The 21,011-nt window shown below is 48.2% G+C and overlaps 2 protein-coding genes across 2 annotated transcripts in view; both read right to left on the bottom strand.

The window, feature by feature from the left end:
- LOC131294788 (titin-like) overlaps positions 1-7,828 on the bottom strand; it is a 150,060-nt gene extending 142,232 nt beyond the window's left edge. Inside the window, exon 1 of the mRNA XM_058322832.1 lies at positions 7,604-7,828. Coding sequence (XP_058178815.1) covers positions 7,604-7,828 — 225 coding nt within the window. The remainder of the gene's footprint in view (positions 1-7,603) is intronic.
- A 1,769-nt stretch (positions 7,829-9,597) lies between these two features.
- Positions 9,598-18,634, bottom strand: LOC131281470 (SEC14 domain and spectrin repeat-containing protein 1-B). The gene is made up of 8 exons (XM_058310804.1): positions 18,465-18,634; positions 18,197-18,392; positions 15,098-15,211; positions 14,320-14,494; positions 12,054-12,692; positions 11,230-11,989; positions 10,451-10,679; positions 9,598-10,383 (listed from the first exon to the last, which is right to left on the bottom strand). The coding sequence occupies exons 1-8, from the start codon at positions 18,632-18,634 to the stop codon at positions 9,598-9,600; spliced, it is 3,069 nt and encodes a 1,022-aa protein (XP_058166787.1).
- Between the last annotated feature and the right edge of the window lie 2,377 nt (positions 18,635-21,011).

Raw genomic sequence — 21,011 nt, 5'->3', positions numbered from 1 at the left:
GCATTCGATCGGTGGTAAAATTTGCGAAGCGGGAGGAGGAAAAACAAGAATGGAAAATTAGTCGAAGTGAGCCAGCAGCACTTCAGGCTACCGACTCCGACGTCCGCCGTTGCCTAGGCAACGGTACATCGGATCTCTTCAAGTCTCCATCATCGTCCAGAGATCCAGAGGTGTCTGTCCGTAATTACAAGCTCACGAGGCAGCACGCAGATTGAATAAGCGAAAGATCGAACCGTCCCGGAGAAACCGTTCCCTCCGGTTTTTCTCCGGTTCATCTCCAAGACTTTACGGGTTGCGGCATGGAAATCGACACACACACACATGAGAGGTCCGAGTCCCGGAAAACTATTGGAGCGCAGACGCAGAGCAGCTCCGTTACGCCGTATTGGCGATGGCCGATCATCGTCATCGGGCGGAATTGGGATCACACCAACAAAAAAAAAGAACGGAATTGGAGTCGAATTGGAAACGGTTTTGTATTGGAATCGATTTTCGGTCCGCCGTCGAAAAGATGGGCGGCCACTCCAAAAACTCGCCAGAACCACACGCAGTGGAACCGTTTCCATCCGATCCGGGCGATCTCCGTCCGTGTCCGATGGGCATTAACCAGACTTTGGCGTTCCCAATCCTTTCCTCCGATATTCCGTGTCCGGGGATTAGTGGAGCAACTCGCAGACTCGCATGTTTCCACCCTCGCCGAAATGGGTTTATTTTTATTTCGACCCATTTCTCTAGCTGGTTCCTTCTGTCATCGTCATGTCGTGGGGTGTGCTACCGCAAAATAAACACATTTAACACGCACGCAAATGGACAGGTTCCATTGTTGCCGGCCCGTTCCATATGTTGGAGTTGGGGTCTTCGACTCTAGAAGCAGCTCTAGGTGGTTGCATTTCTTCGCTGCGGTTTGCTTTGCTCGAGGAAAGTAACGTCCCCCATGTCAGAGACAGGGGCCGGTGGTTGTCTCTGGATGTGTTTATTTAGCTCCGGCTTCCCACCGACCAACAATATAGCATCAAATTTATGGTGGACGGTAGGAATTTATTTTTTGACTACAACCAGGCACATTTTTCGCACGATGTAATCCTCTGGAAATGCACGGACTCGGTTGCAGTGAAAGCAAACTGTCACCCAGGGGAAGATTTAGGAGAGTGCAAAACATATCAAACAACGTTCCTGTGTTATCCGCAGCTAACAAATATTGCTTGCTTTGCTTGAAGAATCAAAAAGGGGAGGAGAGCAAAATTAAGCACTGCGCGGAAAGAACAAGGAAACGCGTCCGGAAAAACTTTATTTTGGGACCAGAAAGCAAAGACGCTCTGCTCGATGACATCAGCTTCTGAATGTGGAGTTTTCTTTCTACTGCAGCTGGAATGGTTGGTTTAAAAAAGTTGTGCTTGGAAACCGGAGCTGCTGAAGTGATCTTTCCTCGTTGGAATGGTGAAGTAAAGTATGCTTGCTGACGTTTCTCCTAAATACCGTTGAAAAAATTGCAAATATCCCAAACCAGGAATATCTGAAATGGGGAGGAAAATTAGAAAGCCCATATTTCTCCCAATGGCGAGCGGAACCGATAAAGCAATCTGCAAAATTTGCACACACACACACCCACCTATCATCATCAACATCTTCATAGCCATAATCGAACGGCCGGCGCTGAAAATCCGGTAACCTAATCGGTATTGCGCAGATTTTACTACCTCAACCATCCATCCAACTCACTGTTTATCGTTCATTTTCCTCCCTCGCTGCTTGTTGGGCTCCGTTTTTCTACCAATTTTCCACACCCAAAAGCCAAGAACGGCTGCGAGAAACATCCGTCCGCCAATAAGTGATCATTCCTTCGCTCGGTTCGGAGGAAAATCGTTCGTGCACCAATACCACACATTTTCACTGGTGAAGGTGGGTGGAATGGGAAAAGGGGAGGGTATAGGGGAAAGGAAAACAAATGCCGGCAGCAGCTGTCGGAAGCGCAGAAGATGGATCGGGGAAGGCAAATCAACATTAAAACAACAAATAATAACCCGACATCTTAGACTGTACAAGGAACTGAACTTGGTACGAGATTTCCTTGCAAAAACCCACAAACCATTGTTTACTCTTCGGGTGCCTTTGGCAAAAGGGAAGAAATGGTCACCTCCAGACGGTTTAGAGAAAGCCGAAATAAAAGACCTAAATCCTAGCGCTAAACCACGACGAGGCGTATTTACAACAGTGTGACCGTAATTTTCCACCCGAAAGCGTGTCTCAGTGCAGATCGGAGAAAATTCCGTACCGCCGCCGCATCTGTTGGCGAAAAGAAAATGTGTATATATATATATATATATTGGCCCACATCTGGCGACAATCCGGTCGGTTTGCTGATGTTCGACACGATCACCAATGGAAATAGTCTCCGTCGAACCAGGAATGTTGGGCATAAATAATTCCGACTTGCTTTGACTTTTCCGTTTCGGTGGTGGTCGATGGAATTTTCTCGGGCAAATTGGAAAAAAAGAGAGCCCGCCGAATACCATCAAATCTCTTCTTGTTTTCAAATGCGCTTGTTACATTGAATACGTTGTCAATACTTTCTTAAATATTTTATCTTAATGAGATCAACTTTCACCTTCTTGTGATGTAGATATACAATTAGTTCTATTTAAAAAAAAAGGTGTTTGTACTACAACCGTTTCATTATGCCACTTAATTTATGTACATTGAAATGTGTGTTTAAGCCGAAGAGTAGCTTTAAGTGATTATGAAAATATATTATCATAACTAATTCGTAGTTTAAGTGCAACAGTATATGAACTAAAGCCTTTCAACTTGCAGCTCTCTTTTCTCTACCGAGTTTCATCTGCAAGTAGAATTTAGTTTAAATTTCAAAGAGTTCGGCAGACTTCAACCACAGACTCTGGGTAGAAACGATGAAACGGTTCCAGCACTTTACGACCTGCATTTTGCCAACGATAAAAAATATCCCTCCATCCCAGAATCATGGATCCGGACGATCTTAGCCGGGTTTATGGTTCATTCAAGGGAGCGCTCATAATCTACGCCCCTACGGCAGCAACCGATCTTCTTCCACGCCATCCTCCTTTTTTACCCGCCGGGGGATTCATTCAAGCCCCGACAATGTGGACCCAATAAAATGGGATAAAATTAAAAATACTCTTGCCATCCCATTCCCATGCCGCGTGCAGCAGGAAATTGCTCCACAAATGTGGTTTTCGGTGGCAAACCCAAGCTAGGCCCCCTTCAACTTGCAGCCGAAGCAGAAGCAACAGCAACAGAACCATCGCCACAACATTGTTTACATTCGCCCTGCTCGGCCCTGTCTGTTTCTCTTCGAAGCGAATCCCAACAACTCCACCACCAGCAAACCGCCCGGATCGGTCCAGAAAGACAGACAACATGGCCATAAATTATGCCCGAAGCGCCCGAACGGAGACGGAGCTCATCTCTGGCGGTGTTTGGCGGAGTCTTTCGCACGGATTGAAGATGCGAAGATGCAAAACTACTCTCTGATCGTTGATCTTCTTGGGTGTTTGGATTGATTTGAAAACCCTTTCATACTTAGCTTTGATTTAATCCACACTTATGAGTTCTTATATTTAACCATCCTCTAGGGACTCATAGAATCTGAAACATGTAAATAAATTCTATAAAATGTCAACAAACCAATAAGGCAAAGAAAAAAACACAGTTAAACATTCAAGCTCTAAAAACCAATGAAACACGATCTCACGTCATCATCAACTCAAATTAAAAACAAGACGATGCAAAACAACGTCGCTGCGGTAGATTTTGTGGTTTCAAAACACAAATTCTTGCCTCACAAATTTTTGCACGGTTCAAGGGCCAAAATCTTGCACCGCAGAAAATGGCCCCAAACCCTCCCCATTTCCCCTGTTCTTTCCTCCTCTTTTTCTATCTCAACTCCAAAACAAGCTCCCCATATCTCGACAACGTTACAATAATAATAATAATAATACCACCAGCATGCGCAAAATAAAACCGGCTTTCGAATCGGAATCCCTTGCTCCGAATCCCCGGGCGCGTGTTGGAGCGAACCCTTCGCTGCTATATGTCATGTCGTTATCCCGGCGTGCATATGTGTGTGCATTTCGTGGTTGAACGGGTGAACGAAAAAAAAGCAAGAAAAAGCATAATTCCACGAAACGGGTTCCTCCTTTTTAAATGCCGCAGGCTTTTAACGCCAGCGAAATGCGATGGGTTTGTTGGTTCGGCCGGCCTCTGTGACTACCGGATCGGATGGTTTCGGTCCGACGTTGGTGTAGTGTGCTAAAGCCACAACCGATTGGAGGATAGCATATTGGCTGCGATTCAACCCTGGCTAAACTTTGTGCGAGCGGTATCGGCCAACATTGGAAGATATTATTCTATTTTTACAGTCTCTAGCAGAAGCAGACTTCTTGACCTTTTTTATACCCTTCAAAAACTCTGCCGATACACATCGAAGATCGTAGATCATTAGCCATCAGCGAAACCCATACCTTTTTACGAGCGAAGTTAAATTCTCATTAATATCTCAATAGCTGCGCAGGCATCCTTTGCTGGCGAAAGCTTTTACAATAAAATTTAAATAGGTTCTCAGAGGTCGTAAAGCTCTAATTACGCCCTTTCATAAAACGATAAATCCCATTAAATCGATCACGAACTAAGCACGTTAGATTTAATAGAGAAAAGCGTTTTTTTTTTAATAACAATTTGAAAGAATACATGCCACTGATGTCTTTCGCTTATCATAAAATCTAACCCCATCGTTATCCCCAACTGGTTACATTAGGTAAGGTAACATTTTATGCCACACGTCCACTGATTTCTTTCGCTTATCATAAAATCTAAACCCCATCGTTATCCCCAACTGGTTACATTAGGTAAGGTAACATTTTATGCCACACGTCCGGTGTCATTAACTGTACACTGTCCTCCGAACCCCTCCAAAACCCCCGACGTTTTTCGTGCATTGCTTGGTTTCACCACGGCTTCTAAGAGTGATCTCAATTTTCACCCTTTCAAATAAATAGCGACCGTCTCTAAGAGCCCCCGGACTCGGAGATACGGTTCGGTCACTTCTAGCGCCGTTCGCTTTCCTCAATGCTGACGAGAAGAAAGAAAGCGCTCGTGGTTTTGGGTGATAAATTTAAAAATTCTTGCTCTCATTTTAATTATGTTATATAATTTATTTTACGATGGTAGTGTGTCTAATTGAGCGCTTTCTCGAAAGTGCTCAGAACCAGAAGCACAGCTCATCGGATGGAAAGCACCATCCAACTTTACGAACAGGGTGCGAATGAGCATGCGATGCGAACGTTATAAGTGATTAATTATTTTCTTGGGTTTTAAATTGAACAAAATCCACATTGGTTGAAAAATGGTCGAACTAGGTTGAGATCGTCATTACGATGAGCAACATAACACCCAGCATAGCTGGACGTGGCGGACATAAAACGCAACTAATGCCAGGTTTGTTCAAATAGCCTTCATCGATCCATCCCCCCTTATCCCCTGCTGTTGCTTCCAAAATCAGACTCCCCAACGACTTCAGGTTCGATACGGTTGGTTTCCATTGCAATTAAAAGCGACGACCTGACCCTCCCTCGCAAACAGAGCATCACGTCATCACCCCTGTGTCGAGCGAATCCAGAGTAGGGTGGCCAAGAAGAATGTTTGCGTTTTGTTTTCAAGCCTTCTTATCGAATCCATCTACCATCGCTGCGAAGATGTGGCGGATGGAAATTAATATGCGACACGGTTCTATTCGGACCGGGCAATAATGAAGTGACATATCAACGCGCGTGTCATCCGGAGTTGGCGCGCAAGGCGACGATTGTTGGTTTACGTCTCCGATTTAATCATTCTCCCCCGCCGAGTTTGCATTTGCACTCGCAACGGCGTCACGTCAGTTTGTGTTCCGAGAAATGGTGTACAGTAACATTTAGCCCCGATTCGAGACGAATCGATACAGTACATCCATATAAATGATATGTTTGTCTCGTTAGTCAGCGCGTATGTCAATATTGGAGGGCTACATAACGTATTATTCCTTGGAAGTATGCTGAATGAAGGAAACGAAACCCCGAAAGGGGGTCTACAAGATGTCACGATGTACAGTTAGACTGCTACTGAAATTTGTTATAAGTGTCACACGGGTCTTTCGTGGAGTTTGAGATTGCCTCAAGATACCGTTGGCACCTTGGGTGATGCAATTAAACCATCCCACGACGGAGGAACCGCTGCACAAAATTCCGAAGGCATGCTAATCAACTCTCCATTTGTCGATGCATATCAACAGCAGCCGCTGCATTTCCATCTCGGCCCGAACGAGTTTCCTCATGTTTGTCATCTGCAGATAGATCGTTCCTCCGCCGTCCCACGACAAGATTGCTAATTAGGGCATTCTGCTTCCGCTGTTCCCCCTGTGGTGCGTGGTTGGAATGATCAATCAACGGCGAAGCGGCGTTTGGAACTTTCGACGAAGACATTTCTCCATTCCCGCACCAACTTTTTTCGATCCCATTCCCGCAAAACCTGTTCCGTTGACCTTGATGTCGAACGTCGCAGTACGCGTTGAATTGGAGCACGATTGGAGGACCACCTCTATATTGTCGATCGTTTATGCATATCGAAATGAAAACAGAGCCAAATTGAGAAAAGCCTTGATTGCGTGGTTTGGAGGCATTACACTTTTCCTACATCATACGCAACGGTGCACACGAGTGCGCAAGGAAGCGCAACCATTGAAGACGCATCCCCTAGGAAGCACCATCCCGAGTTCGATCCCGAGACTTCCCGGCACGTGCAGTAAACATCCGACCAATTATTAGAGACCCATAGGTGTTGCATCCAGCGAGAGGGCATGCATTTATGCGGGACGGCGACGGAGGTGTAGAATGCAGCCCAACTCATAGATCACTAATTGATTGTATGCCTCGTTTGTAGGGAAGAGAAGGTGCAAACGGAGCAAGCCGTGGGCGGCACGCAAGAAACCTAGACAGATCACCCTACTCGGTTCTAATCGGTTTCCTCATCGTTCAATGCACTCAACCGTGTGATGCAGAGAGAGAAAGAGATCTGCTGTAAGACGTAAGTATTACGTACTCTGCAGGTGCATCCCTGGAGTGTCGGGGTGTGCTCGCTGAGTCTATCCGACATGGCGTCGCAGTTGGGGAGCTGCGAAAAACTGGAAACATTCCTCAACCTCGCCCCCCTCAAGCAGGGAGAAGACCGGCAAACGGTATACTGATGATTGATGATGTTATCTGATCCGTTGCCGCATGATCTTCGATCTTGGCTTGGCACATTGCCTCATGCGCGTCGCTGTGCCGAGAGCGCGATTGATTAAACCCATCTCCAACTACTTCGACTCCTCGACCCAATTCTTGCCTCCGATTTGGAATGTGTGCATCGGGTCGACTCCAAACAGGTTTGAAGGCCTGCTCGTTGCGCGCGGTTCATAACTCTCGTGATTGGATCTTGGGCAACGGTGGGACTTCCCGACAGTCTCCAGAACTCTCCGGGTCTTTAAAGAAAAGGTAAGTTAAACTACCCAGGATGCCCCCCCCCCCCCCCCCCCCCCCCGCCGGGGCATTGAACCTACCTTCAGTATTGCCACGACCAGCTGGAGAGGACCACCCTGAAGCACCACCGTGCTGATGGTGGTCGCGATCGTACCACCGGAGGAGCCCGCCGATGTTCCCGATGCCGCTCCGGCATGATCCGGCGTCGGAGTCAGCGGACCGATCGATTGGGCAAAGTCCTCGTTTAGCTGTCGCTGCAGTTCGTCGAGCGAGGAGAACCTGTCGCCGCCCGGTGTCGGTTCCATCTTGGGTGCGCTGATTGAATCGAGTGTTTTCCTTTTCTTTTCGTTTGCTTCGAGAACACGGACGCTGTCGTCACTGTGGTTGATTCTACTTTTACTTTCGTTTTCTCTATTTCCACCTAACCTAACTTTACATTGCCACCCGCAAGCAAAACACCGGCTGTAAAACTTTGCTACCTAAATGGGCTTCTGTTTCTTAATTCTTTCGCTATCCTAGTAATGCTGTTGATTGGAAAAATGGAAAATTATTGCACAAAAATAAAACAAAGCCTACTAAGTCTAGTCGCATAATCCTGACTCAGCTGAAGGACACGCATAAACACACAAACAGCTCCACCAACACGATTGCGCAAGCGCCGGCGCACAAACGCTGTTCACACTTTGTCAGATCGCACCTCACATTCCCCGAAACCCGGGGACGGGAACGGTTTACGTGTGGTGCCACTTTTTCGGACGGTTTGCGCCGAGTTGAAAATTGAGAAAACTAATCTGCCCGCCAAAGACTTCGCTTACATCGACGATCAGCAGACACCCTGCGAAAGCCGACGACGCGCCACCCGCAGCTTCCGACGTCATCAGCTCGCACGCACAGCACTTACATACACACCAACACGTATTCCAATATCACTTCTACTTTTCTTATGAAAAGGCGCGCGCTAGAACCGGTCTCGCGTTGACCGGCACTGAAATTCCGGATCCCGAAAACGCCCCATGTCGGAGGTGATGAGAATGAAAATGAGGATGAATGATCCCAGCGCGTATCATGACGGTGTGTGGTCAAAAAGTATCACAAAAAAAGACACCACGGACGAGAAAACAATCCATGAGAGATACTTCGAATCAATATGGAACCAGTTAAACGCACTTTGATGCACTTCTTCTTGTCATATTCGCCGTAATGACGCATGATGCGCACGTACGTGGAGCCAAAATTCTGATTAATCAACCAAAAAACCGACTCCATTCAATCACACCAAACACTCGATCGCTATTGTCATCCTTTCCACGGTATTCACAGTTATTGGACATCACTTTCACTCCCTGTGGACGGCGCACACGCTACCTGCTGTCGGTGTTGTCGTTGCTAGTTCTACTCCTGCTGGTGAGCTGATCCTTCGTTACACCAAAGACGATCCGCACTGCCCGATTGCATCCGAGAGACTGATTTTGGTCCATTCTCTCCCGATTGGAGTTGCGCGTTTCGTGTGTCGCGCGTCGATCATCGTGCAGAACTGATCGTCGCACGTTGCGCGCCTGGACGACACGCTTACAAGAGGGCGCATGCCGTGCGTGTTGCATAACGTGCAGGCGCAAAGTTTGAAATATTTAATTTAGCAACTGCTGGCAAATAGGAATTGGTTGAAAAACTGTTATTATTGAAATGAATAAAATGTTATAAAACAATTAAAAACATGCACACAAACCACACACAAACACTCCACACGAAAAATCAAAAACACAACACACAAATTCGATTTCTTGCTCATACTTCTTTTATTTCTCAGTTGCTACTGAACAAATCAACACTTGTAACACACTATTTTCTACTCAAATAACAATAAAGGGAATGTTAAAACTAGTATTCTATTTTAACGCTATTAAAAGGCAAGCACACCCAAATTGCACACTCGCTCCATGCATGCCAAACACTTTGCTTCCGTTTGCTGCAATCCTAACGTTCCTAGCGATTCTTTGACAGACGTTCTTTAATTCGAAATAGCTCCCAGCAAACTATTAAAGTTCTCTGTTTGTTGATTTTCTTCCTTTCCCACTCAGAGGCAGCTCTTCACCGTGTGTTTGGTGATAATGTTTTGATAATAGTATGTCAGACCGGAGATATCAGCTGGTCCCTTAACCGGCTGGAAGCGGGTCGACTCGCTCAAACCCCGCTCCGGGCTCGGCGTCAATCCGGCTGAATCCAGTTCGCCATCCAGCTTAACGCTACTTGTACTCACATTTCCGCTATCCTCGCTCGTTGGTGTTACCTGCGCGCTCTGGATTTCCTTGCCGACTAGCTCCGAGGGCACCGAGCCCGAGGACAGATTATTGTTCCGGATGTCGTTCTCGATCTGAGCCAGCTCCTCGGGGGTAAGCGAAAGGGCCAGGTTTTCGCGCCGGTTGATCGAGTTCAGGGCCGAGCTGGACGCGGAGCTGGTCTCGAGTGGACTAGGCTGATGGTCTCGTGCGGTGCTCGAACCGGCCGTCGGCACCGTGTCGTCCGAGTCTGGATGAGAATCGGCCACACTGTCGGCCGTACCGTGCGAGTTGACGGGAGTCAGGAAGCTGTTGTCGGAATCGTCGAACGTAAGGTTCGCGTTCGACGTCATCACCACGCCGGACAGTAGCTTGATCGATGGGAATGCCTCGGGATCGGGATCCTCCGAGGAGTCATTCTCTAGCGAGCTCTGCTGCTCGATCGATTCCACGCCCCACCAGGGTGATGCTCGACACTCCGAGGCGGTATGGTAGGACGAGGACCTCGACTGTGGCGTACAGATACAGTCCGATGCCGTCACGAACGACCCTTCGTCGGTGGACTTGATGCTTGAGCTCCAATCCTACGAAACATTGGAACAAAATTAACACCATTGATCCCCGCAAACACCAAAGAGTCCCGCAACTCACATCACTCTGGTTGCCACTGTCGCTACGTTTTCCGAGGGCTGCCTCCGCCCCGTCCACCGCTTCGGTGCTGGTAAGCTCCTCCACCTCTTCGTCAAAGCCGCCCTGCACATCACTCAGCACACTGTCCAACGATTCCGCCACACGAGCCACCTCCATCAAACGGGTCGAGATCGCTTCACACGCCATAATGTTATCACTTTCGGTAATGATATTCTCCGGACTGGCCATTCTGGTCGGAATAGAAAAACGGACAAGTAACTCGATTAATCGCGCCGGTACGCACTTACGAAGCACAAATCTTCAACTAACTCTGCCGGATCGAGAGTGCGAGCGACTCAAAGCAACTGTTGTTCACAAGCAACTGAACAACAACGTCGTCCAAAACATGCACCGGCAAATTGGACGTCGTCGGATTATATAAAGCAGAACCATGGATAAAACTGCGTGTTGGTGATGGTTAAAAATACCTCAACTGTGGAAACTCCTCCGTTTCGCGTCCGAAAGAATTCTTCTGTTTTAACTTTCTCTTGGGGAAAATCTTGGGGAAAATAAATTGTATGCTTGCTAAATAATTTAAAGCCACTTGAGAAAGTCGACTCTTTCCCAATGTTCCAGCTCATTAACCTCGGGCTTGTGTTCGTCGCGCGTTTTCCCAATGCGGACGGTATGCTTTCCTTCATGTCCTCTCGTTCTCTCTCCCTCTCTCTCTCTTGTCAGCCAAAGCCTTTGGCTTGGCGTTTTATTAATAAATCAGAATGTCTGATGCGCTTCCTACTTACGCGTCAACCCGGTCGTCCAACAGGAACGGTTCCTTCAGTCTTGTCTTGAGCAGTCGACCCAGCCGCACCATGCGTCCCACTTCCACCAGCAGCCGCTCGCGGGTCGCCAGATATTTGCGCAGGCGCACCTTCCGCTTGCCAATCTCCTCGATCTCCCCGATCCGCAGCACGCACTCCTTCAGCTCGTACAGCTTCGTGCAGTGCTCCTCGACGCTCCGGTGAAACACGGCCGATACCCGCAGCCGGGTCAGCTGTTCCTGGGCCACCGCCTGGAAGGACTTCCACGTCCGCTGCAGGTTCTTGGTCATCGCGATGTTCTGCTCCGTTTCGAGCTTGCAGGACTGACGCAGGGCGAGCGATGCGTTCAGCAGCTGGCAACCATAGTTGTACGTGCCTTTGGCCGTCTCCTGGAAGGTTTGGTGGTCGTCCTTCTGCGACTGAATCTCGTACACGCTGCTACCAACGTGCGTGTGCGATCGGAGCATCACCTTGTACAGATCGTCCATCCATTGGATCGCCGTCCGGGCGTCCTGCTCGTACTTGAAGATGTGCGTAATCTGATCGAGCGTCAACTTCTGCAACTCCACGCTCTCAGCGAAGATGCGCGACCGGGACTTGGTTGCGTCCAGTATATCCCGCACGTTCCCAATGTCGTCGCTGTAGTCCACGTCGATGTCTCGCCCTACTGCATCCTTCACCGGCATTAGCAGCACGTCACTCAGCTTCTCCCCTTCCTTTATGATCTCTTTCTCTACCATTTCTAAAATCAAAACAATTATATCTCAGTACATGGGTACTCTAGTACTCTCATCGTTCACCCTTACCTAACATAATTTGGTTTTCTTTCAACTTCTGAAGGTTGCCACTTGCCAGCTCGTAGTCCTCGATCCGCTCCCCCATGATCAGCGACTGGAACACCTCGCTAGTCTTGTCGAAGTACTCCGCCACCAGGCGAAAGAAGCGCACCGAGGTGATCAGCACGTTTCGCCTCCGTTCGAGCCGCTGGGCGAAACTCCGACAGACGAAGTCCATCCACTCGCGCTGTGAGAGTAGATCCTGAAAGGCTGGCGTGTCCTTCTGGCGTGGAAAGTGATCGATCTTGTACAGCAGCTCGGCGTAGAACCCGTACGTCTTCCAGCACTGCAGCTCGAGAATTTCGTGCTCCAGTCGGAGTTTGTCGGCAGTGTTCACATCGTAGCCGACCTTCAGCTGGGCGTTCAGCATCGCCTCGGCCGTGGTGAGAATCCAGCTTGTGACGTGCGATACGCCCTCCTCCAGGGTCGCCAATTCCCGGAGTACCTCGACCGTGCGTTCCAGCTCCGTCCAGGCCTGGTTCACCGATGTCTGCTTACGATCGAGAGCGTTCAGCATGGTTTCGACCTGCGACTTGCCGTCGCTTAGATCCTGCGAAAGGGCCGTCTTGGAGCTATGCAGATCACTCAAGTGAGACAACAGCTTCTTACCTACAAAGATTAGATTAAATACAATATTCAGTAAAGAAGGTGTTTAAGTAATTTTTACGCCTCTCTGGATGCACATTCAATTCAATGAAACTTAAAAGATGAAATATGGTTCGTGTGGTCACACTCAATATTTTCACACGAAGTAAAATAATCCATTAGCCCAAACGGATCTCGTTAATGGTCGGTCTTAATCATAGTTTCACTCCTCGACCATTTATGTACATCAAAACGGTGGAAAGCTTAGGCATAGGCAGAGCTAAACGAGCTCCAAGCAACTTCAACTCCACCCTAAAGCTCTTAGGGTGTTATAACTTAATTTATAATTTTATCATACGCCCCTAAATAAAACGCCAAATGTATCGCAGCATTCAATTAACCTGCCCCGATATGCACCAGTTTAGAGCCACTTCATCTACATAAAACTCGCTGCCCTACTTCAAACCCACCCAAACCCGCTCGCTCCCCGCATGGGGTGCAATTTAATACAACCATTGTCTTAATTGCTGGTAACGCCAAAAGGCAGAGAAAAAAATCTCAATCCCCTCAGAGAACCGCAGGTTTATCTCCACTTCCACTCCAAACCCCCACCGGAAAGTTCGGAAGCCGGAGCATATTAACCACCGGTGCCTACATTAGTACCTTTCTAGTGGAGCACAAGCAGGCAGCTGAGGCTGGACACCGCACGCATAAAGCATATGCTGAGGGATTGGCCGTTGCAACTGCCTCGAACACGAAACTGACCCAGATCTCGCGCGCACACGGGTTGTGTTAAAATAAAATAAATAAAACACACGAGCCCTAGAATGTGTTGAGAGTGTGGTTGGGGCGAGGGAAAGCTTAAACGGTAGCATGGCAAACATAAACGTTAAATGTAAAACTAGGGCTTCGGTTCTAGGCTTCAGTGAACGTTGCGCGCGAAGAGCGGTTAAGGTTTCACAATTCCGCTGTGGTGACTTTCCGGTGAACAAGCGGTAATTAAAATGACGAAAAATTTGCCCCCACATCAACGACGTGGAACGACGTGTTAATGTTTCAACACATCCAATTACCCAATCATGGCTACTTCATCAAACACTAGGCGTTTAGAGACTCTCTAGGCTTCGGACGTGGAAGGAAGTGGCGTTTTGTGTTTTGAGCTGCGACATTTGTTCGCTGTCTTAATCGTGGTTCATTAAGGTTGGTTCTCTGTCTCGGGCGAGCGGAAATGATAGATCAGTGTAGTGGGCTTTCACAGCTGCCCTAACTTCCGGCCGTACCCAGCCATCATCACGGGGAGAAATTAAGCCCTCATTGACGCATAACCGATCATCATCGTGGTTGTTCAATTAACCAAACATGCTGCGTCCAGGAGACTGCAGGTGATGGACCGAGACGATGGCGTAGAGTGGTCTATCCCGTTTTTTGTATGTTGAAACTTAAGTTCACTAGCCTTACAGCCTTCCGGCCCGAGGCATAACCACAGGGCGCGATCGATGGGAGAGCGAAACTTATGAATATGATTTGCCACGATCGCGCAAGATCGCGCAAGAGCCCGCAAAAGACCGGACATCTCGAAGCCCGGGACTCAGACCCTCCAAAAGCCGCTTACTCACGCTCCTCACCCCTGCTCCACCGCTGCAAAACTTACCGCTGTCCATAACGAGGGAGAGAAATTTTTGCACATCGACGTTGAGCTGCTGGCAGGACTGGAGTGCCGCCGCGGACTCGCTCGCCCGAACCGTCCGGTTGTCCAGCAAGATGAGATGCAGGTTTTCTAGGTCACCGAGCGCTTTATCGTAGGATTTTCGGAATTCTTCGATGCGCTACGAACGCCACCCCGGTGTTCGGTGGTCCAGAGGAGGAAGGGCCGATGAGTTGGATGTTGGATGGGTGGGTGTACGGAAGACGACGGTGGGGGGAAGTAAGAGAAACGTGAAAGAAAAGACGAAAAGGGAAAATGAAACACACACACACAATAATAAATCCTAATGACAAGAACTTCTTCAAGTTCCCGGCGACGAAGAAAGCGTATGCAAAGAAACCGTCAACGAGGAGATGATTTTTATGAGTTTCGATTCCGGTTCAGGGGAACGTTCGAGGAAAACCTAATCGGAGATCGGTTTTTAGAGATTGCGACCACTTTCTTAAAGCTTGCCAGTCTCTTCTGTTTCGCTATTGTCCCCTCGTCAGGTGTTTGTAGAAAGTTCGTTCTAAGTAGAACGTCCTAAGCGGACAAGAATGTAATCTCCAGAAGAATCTCACTCGATTAGCATTCCAATTGCTCAATTAACCTAAACATTTAAATGGGGTTTATCATATTAAAGTGTTGAACAAAGGGGAAAGAAAATAAATGTTTGTGTGCATTGTATCGTCATCACCTTAAAAAACTCTAAAGTAGGTTTCGTTTGGGATCAATCTTGACTTACCTCACGGGATTGTATCCAGTGCTCGTGGTTATAGGTGATGATACCTCCCAACTCTTCCGGCAGCTCACTAGTGTCGAAATATTTCACAAGGCGGGATTTGGATATAATGGTTGGCTGTGAGGGAAAACACAAGTACATCAATATATTTTAAATAACATCATTTAACGTAAGAATTCTTTTACTTTTGACAATTAATTCTATAATGTGTCGGAATAATTAACAACCGTTAAAAATCATGCCAAACATTTCATCACACTCAGGCAGATTTATGTTAATTGAACGGAAATTATCTCATAAATCTGCGAAACGTTTCAAAGCATAACAAAAAGCGGGTTCGCGACGTCAGCTCGCGTTGCCAAACGCGCGCTAATTTCCACATTGGTCCGCAATTATTTGCCGCCACCAACACCAACCAACCCGCGATCGGTGAAAATTCGATAATGAAGGTGAGAGAAAAAGTTACACAATTTCTGCATCGAAAGCACAAACCGGCTGGAAACACACTTTCCGTTTCAATTGAATCCGAAACGCGGCTCTTTAAAATCTTGCAGAACATATTGTTCGCACCACTTTCGATTCGGCCCCGGAACCCCTCCCGGACCGGGTACAATTTTCCCCATCGAACGACGTGCATTTGAAACGGACGGTTTTTTTCTTGTCTCCTCTCCTGCCAAGGGTTTTCTTTGGCCGACGTCTTTGGCTGCAAAGCCGCGCAAATTCCAAGGAGAAAATGGAAAGAAGAAAAAAAACACAATGCGTCTCGAGGTAAAGAAAATGGTTACACTCGATTAGCTGCCCTTTGCGATGGAGTGTCATGTGGTCCCTTGCCCACCGTGCCTTGTGGTATGAAAATGGTGGACGAAGAACGAGAGAAAGCGCAGCGGGATTTTAGTAGATATAATGGAACCGTGTATGTATTGAGGGAGGTACTTTTTGTTCAGCGCACCTGGGAAAACACATTTCCGGAGTTTCAATAGCTTTCTCTATCTACCATTTGCCAAAGCTTTTTTGAAGCTTGCAATCGACTGATCACTGCCACCTTGCAGACTTCAAATGTATTTGTCGTATGAAAAGTGTTGGGCTTTAGATCTCGTGTACCAAGTAGCAACAATAATAATTTCTAGGGCAACAATAATACCCGCCGTATACGATCACGAAAGTACTCGTTTGTTTTTGCGTTCAGAGTCACCATTTGATCGACAGCTACCTTCGACAACCTCCAGAAAATCTCATCGTTAACCTGGAAAGTCACCAGAGGTTGTGCGTGTAGCCTCGGGCAGTAAAAAGAGTAACCCTTCATAAGCATACACACGAAATGCACATGCTCACCACGCATGTTACACCTTCATAAAAAGCCACCCTCTGAGGCATTAGCAGCTATATGTAAATGGATCAGCTAGCTGGTCTTTTTTCTTAATGGTTAATGCAATGTAAGTAGAATTTTTCCCTCGACTACCGACAACATCAAGATACCCATTGGCTCATAAAAAAGGAACGAGGCTGTTCGGGAGCGTGGAAGAAAGCAAGAAACGTTCACCCTCCACGGCCCACAGGTACGGGACCTTCTGACCCAACCGTTCCTCCCCCTACCGGAGAGAGGGAAAAAAGGGAAACTGGTAATTGTCTTTTCCGCCAGCAACGTGCGAGCTAATGTGAAGCCCCCGCCATGTCAATTGTAGCCATAATGAAAGCTAATTAGAGTCCCTCCCCCCGACCAGATGCAGCGGAAAATGTTCAATGGAGGTCGTGGGGAATCGAGTCCCCTGTCAACAGAAGCCCCCCACAGGTGCATCTGCAACACAATCGGCTTAATGACGTACGTCTGCTTTATCCGGGGAGCTTATCACACTGCAACCGCGCTATATACTACACGTGCAGATAACGTGCCGATGCGGCCCGAACAATTGGTGCTAAGGCAGGATCCCAGCAAAAACCGGGACCATCGCCATCATTATTTCAATTTCGGTAGCACCCTCAGTGGCAACGTAAGCCGATAAGCTAGCCTAAACTTTCCCGCCGATAAGCGCCTAACAATTAACGTACCACTCCAAAACCAAAGCAGTGTACTAATCTGAGCAATCTGAGGCTCCATTAATTACGTGTCTCACAATCGATAGCGCGTTTTGTTTATAGCTCACTGTTTGTTTATTGCCACCGATAACTACTCCGGTCGAAGGTAAGACACCAATCAATAAGAAACCATCCCGCAACAGAACCGTCTCGAAGAGTGTGTCCAGCGTCTTCTCTTTTTGTGTAAGCGACAACACGACACAACATGTATACTTACAGAAACATGCGATGCCACTGTAATTTCCTGCACTAAAGCCTCAGGTCACGCACCCACGAAAAGTAACTGATAAGAGCGCAACATCGTACAAGCACCGGCCCAATATCAAGCTTTCAATCTGACCAGCAGACCCTAAAAAAAAACCCCCAGGCCCCTCGGTTTGGGTCTAGAGTCACGTATTATGTCATACAAGCAATGCCCTGCGGGGGCACGGACACCCTTGTACGATCAAAACAGCGCATTGACCCACGTACTCTCTGGACACACCCAAAAACATAAACAAGATGGCAACACCTTAGTACCTAGACCTCAGCTTATCAAACTTGCCAACTTCCCCGCACAAAGTTACTACAAATTTGGAGTTCAATGCCACACACTGGCGGTGAAACATCTCGAACAAGAAGTGCCTCAGTGGCGGGGGGGGGGGGGGGGGGGGGGGAGAGTGCATTCGCCATTGACAGGGGCGCAAGCGCGATAAGGTATCGGGAGATTCGCGATCGACCCAAGTTTTGTCGACACCGACAAGACGCCAAAATGGTTCGCTAATGGAAGGTTAAGCGTTCACTGGCGAAACGGCGCAATACAACAAACGACAACCGAAAACCGATCGCCACGCGCAATCAATCTCGTAGTAGGCGGCGGGAAGATAGAGTACGTTTTGGCATGTTCCAGTATCGCCACAGCTCGAGGTGGAACGATCGAAAGATAGGCTGGTTGATTGTAAGATTTTCCAGTTTCTACAGAGTGCGAGTTGGGGGTTGGGGGGAAAAACAGCAAGACACCACGAAGGATGCAACCTCCTGCCCACTTACCTCGCCCTTGCGGTGTTGCCGTGCGCAGTTTTCCACGCGATTCTTATCCCAGAACGCATCCGGCCGGATGACGAGAAAGCTGTTCATCGGTTCGCCTAGGAGCTGCTGGACGTGTCGGATGTACTGGCGAGCCGAACGCCAGGAGCACTTCTGGGCGTCGAGGATGACCGCCAGTCCACTGCTGACCGTATCCGGACTATGGAAGAGAAGGAATGGTTTTATGTGATGGCTATGGGAGAAAAGCACTCACTTGCAGCAGGGCTCTCACCTAAGGCTGGCCAACAGGTACCGCACGGTCGTCTCGAGAAACCCCTTCATCCAGGGCAGGTTGTCGTAGAATGGCACTGGGATGACGACCAGCGGATGGCCGTCCCTATCCCGACCGCCCGGCATGTACGCCGTCTGCGTGGTCAGCGCGTTCAGTACGTCCGCCTCCATCACGAATCTCCGCCGGGATCTTCCACCGTGTCCACGAGGGCGACCGAACTCTTCAGGCTCGTTCTCGGCGACTTTCACCTCAACAACCCGATCTCCAAACGCACCAAACGATCGATGTCCAAACGGCAACACCCCAGCGTATACCAAACGTCAGACGCTAAAGCTAAACACTGTCACTTTCGAGCAGCTCTCCGGTGGATAAGTACGCACCTACAAGCCACGGTATGTTGGCCGACACGAGCGCGCTTGGTGTTTCCCTCGAAACATGATCGGGACGTATGCTTTGAGAGCTGCATTTGCTTTTCTTCTTTCGAACCGTTTTCTTCAACTGCATTTTTCAAACAACACATACCTCGCAGGTCCTCCCACGTCTTCGGGATCGGGTGTCTCTAGGGCTACACATACCACTGGTGGCACTTCAGCTCACAACAAACTCCACACAAAACCAACACCACCATCACCATTCGCTTCGACTGCTCGTAGGTTCCGACACTGGAGTTGAGCAGAGATTTCTTTCGATTTCACTGAACAGACGAAACCAAAAAAAAAACCCTGGTCATAAATATTCCGTTATGTTGCAAACGACAACATCACTGGCGCTGCGAACACTCGGTTGTTTGTTGTTGTATGCAGATATGTGTACGTTTGCTGGATGTTGTTTGCCTGGTGGTTGCGGTTATTCGGTTTTTACCACAATTATTTTACTGCCAGCAAACTGTCGTCAGTTTGTCACACTCTTTACTCACTTTGCCTTTTTTTTGGTGTTGTTGTCCGCTCCAACAAATGAACACTTGCAAATTATGCTCTTTTTGTGCCATACCACCCCAAGTCACTTCACAATCACTTTATGCTGTTGAGGTCGCAAAAGAACTGCACTGCACCTTTCCACCGACTTTTGAATACTCGTCGAAGGAACTAAGCCTGGCATCCGACGGAAGGTTTCGAGGGCCCTTGAGGCGTTTGATCACCGCTCACTCGCGCTTATTACAGCGCGCGGAATTGGTGTGTCTCGGGCCAAGTCACGTACCATTTCTCAAAGCTGTTCGTGAAAAACCGTGTGCCTACAGTGGATTGGCAAGGCCGGCTTTGGAAGCTGGCCGGACTGTCGAAACCCAAAACGCTGCTGCTGCTGCTGTGATCGATTGTCGATTTCCTCCTCCTGTTGTGCGTCCGATTCTTCGGCCGTTCGTTAACATTGGCGGGATCTTGGATTGGCGTTTCTCTTTCGCCTTTCGCCTCCGTCGAGTGGCGGTTCCTCATCGCCGCATGGTTCTTTTTTTTGCTTTTTGTAAGCTTCCTACCCGTTTGACCGTTTTTAGGTCACACATGCAGAAACATTCCCCGGACACCCCAGGCGGGAGCCAGAAGTCGAGTTTCCCAAGCGCTGCGGCGTCTGAAAATTGAAACGAAAATGGGAGGGGGGGGGAGAGAAAAATAAATACACACATCGTAAAATCGTTGTGCCCGTTGTCATAGCAACTGCTGCTGCTGCTCGGTGGTGGTGGTGGCGGCTGGTGAACGGTTGTGCAGGTATTTAATTATAGCCAAATGTGAAAATTCTACGTCCGACGTGTAATTGATCCCGCTGCCGCCATAATGATGCGAGGCGAAACTTTCTCTTTCAGCTCGCAAACGCCTTTGGGAGGAACGTTTTCGGTTAACAATGGTTGTCATAAATGTGAGTAAGTCTGTCTATTTTGAAAAACAGATTGAAGTACGAGGAAGATTCAACGAGTGTAAGTAAAAGATTGCAGCGCACTTGGTGCATCTTGTTGACAACATCTCAACTCATGATCACTCGCTATAATTTGCCTTTACCCTTCAATCATAAATGGTCTATGAGGTATTTTCTTAGCTCTCACAAAGTCAATCGTTTAGTGCCAGTTTATGGATAAATTGTAGGAGAAGCTGCGCGATCCGTTAGGAAGTTCATTTAATTTATTCACCGTCAACGCTCGGTGTGTCGACTTCGACCAAAACTCGTTTCCGCGGATACACGGTGACGCGATTTCCTTGCCAGTTTCCCGTGGCACACCGTTCCAGTCTCCATTTCTTCCCGAAACCATCGGGGACAGCTTGAGCGTTACGGAAGGTGGTCACTCTAGGGGGGAGACCGATGAACCGTTCACCGGACGTGAGCTCGGTCAACTTCCGTCAACCTCTTGCAACAATTGTGTGTTGCAAGATACCACTTGCACAGGGATTGGCAGGTTGATTCTGTCCATAAAAATAAACGATAAATGTGTGCGTGTGTGTGTATGTGCGCCATTGCAAGCCCCCTTATAATTTGTCTTTCCCTTACACCACCTTCTTTTCTGCCCCAAACAACCCCATCATCAGCATCTAGTCAGGCAGTGCAGCTCAGCTGTGCACGGAT

The sequence above is a fragment of the Anopheles ziemanni genome, chromosome 2 (genome assembly GCF_943734765.1).
Source record: "Anopheles ziemanni chromosome 2, idAnoZiCoDA_A2_x.2, whole genome shotgun sequence".
Lineage (NCBI taxonomy): Eukaryota > Metazoa > Arthropoda > Insecta > Diptera > Culicidae > Anopheles > Anopheles ziemanni.
Note: the sequence above shows the minus strand (reverse complement) of the source record. Positions and strands in the feature narration are given on the sequence as shown.

What these genes read in the sequence shown, in the direction of transcription:
- LOC131281470 (XM_058310804.1), bottom strand. Translation starts at nt 18,634, where the DNA reads ATGGAGGCGGACGTACTGAACGCGCTGACCACGCAGACGGCGTACATG. An exon ending in TACCTGTTGGCCAGCCTTAG is followed by an intron (nt 18,393 to 18,464) that starts GTGAGAGCCCTG and finishes TCTCTTCCATAG; the next exon opens with TCCGGATACGGTCAGCAGTG. An exon ending in AGAAAACCAAATTATGTTAG is followed by an intron (nt 11,990 to 12,053) that starts GTAAGGGTGAAC and finishes TTTTGATTTTAG; the next exon opens with AAATGGTAGAGAAAGAGATC.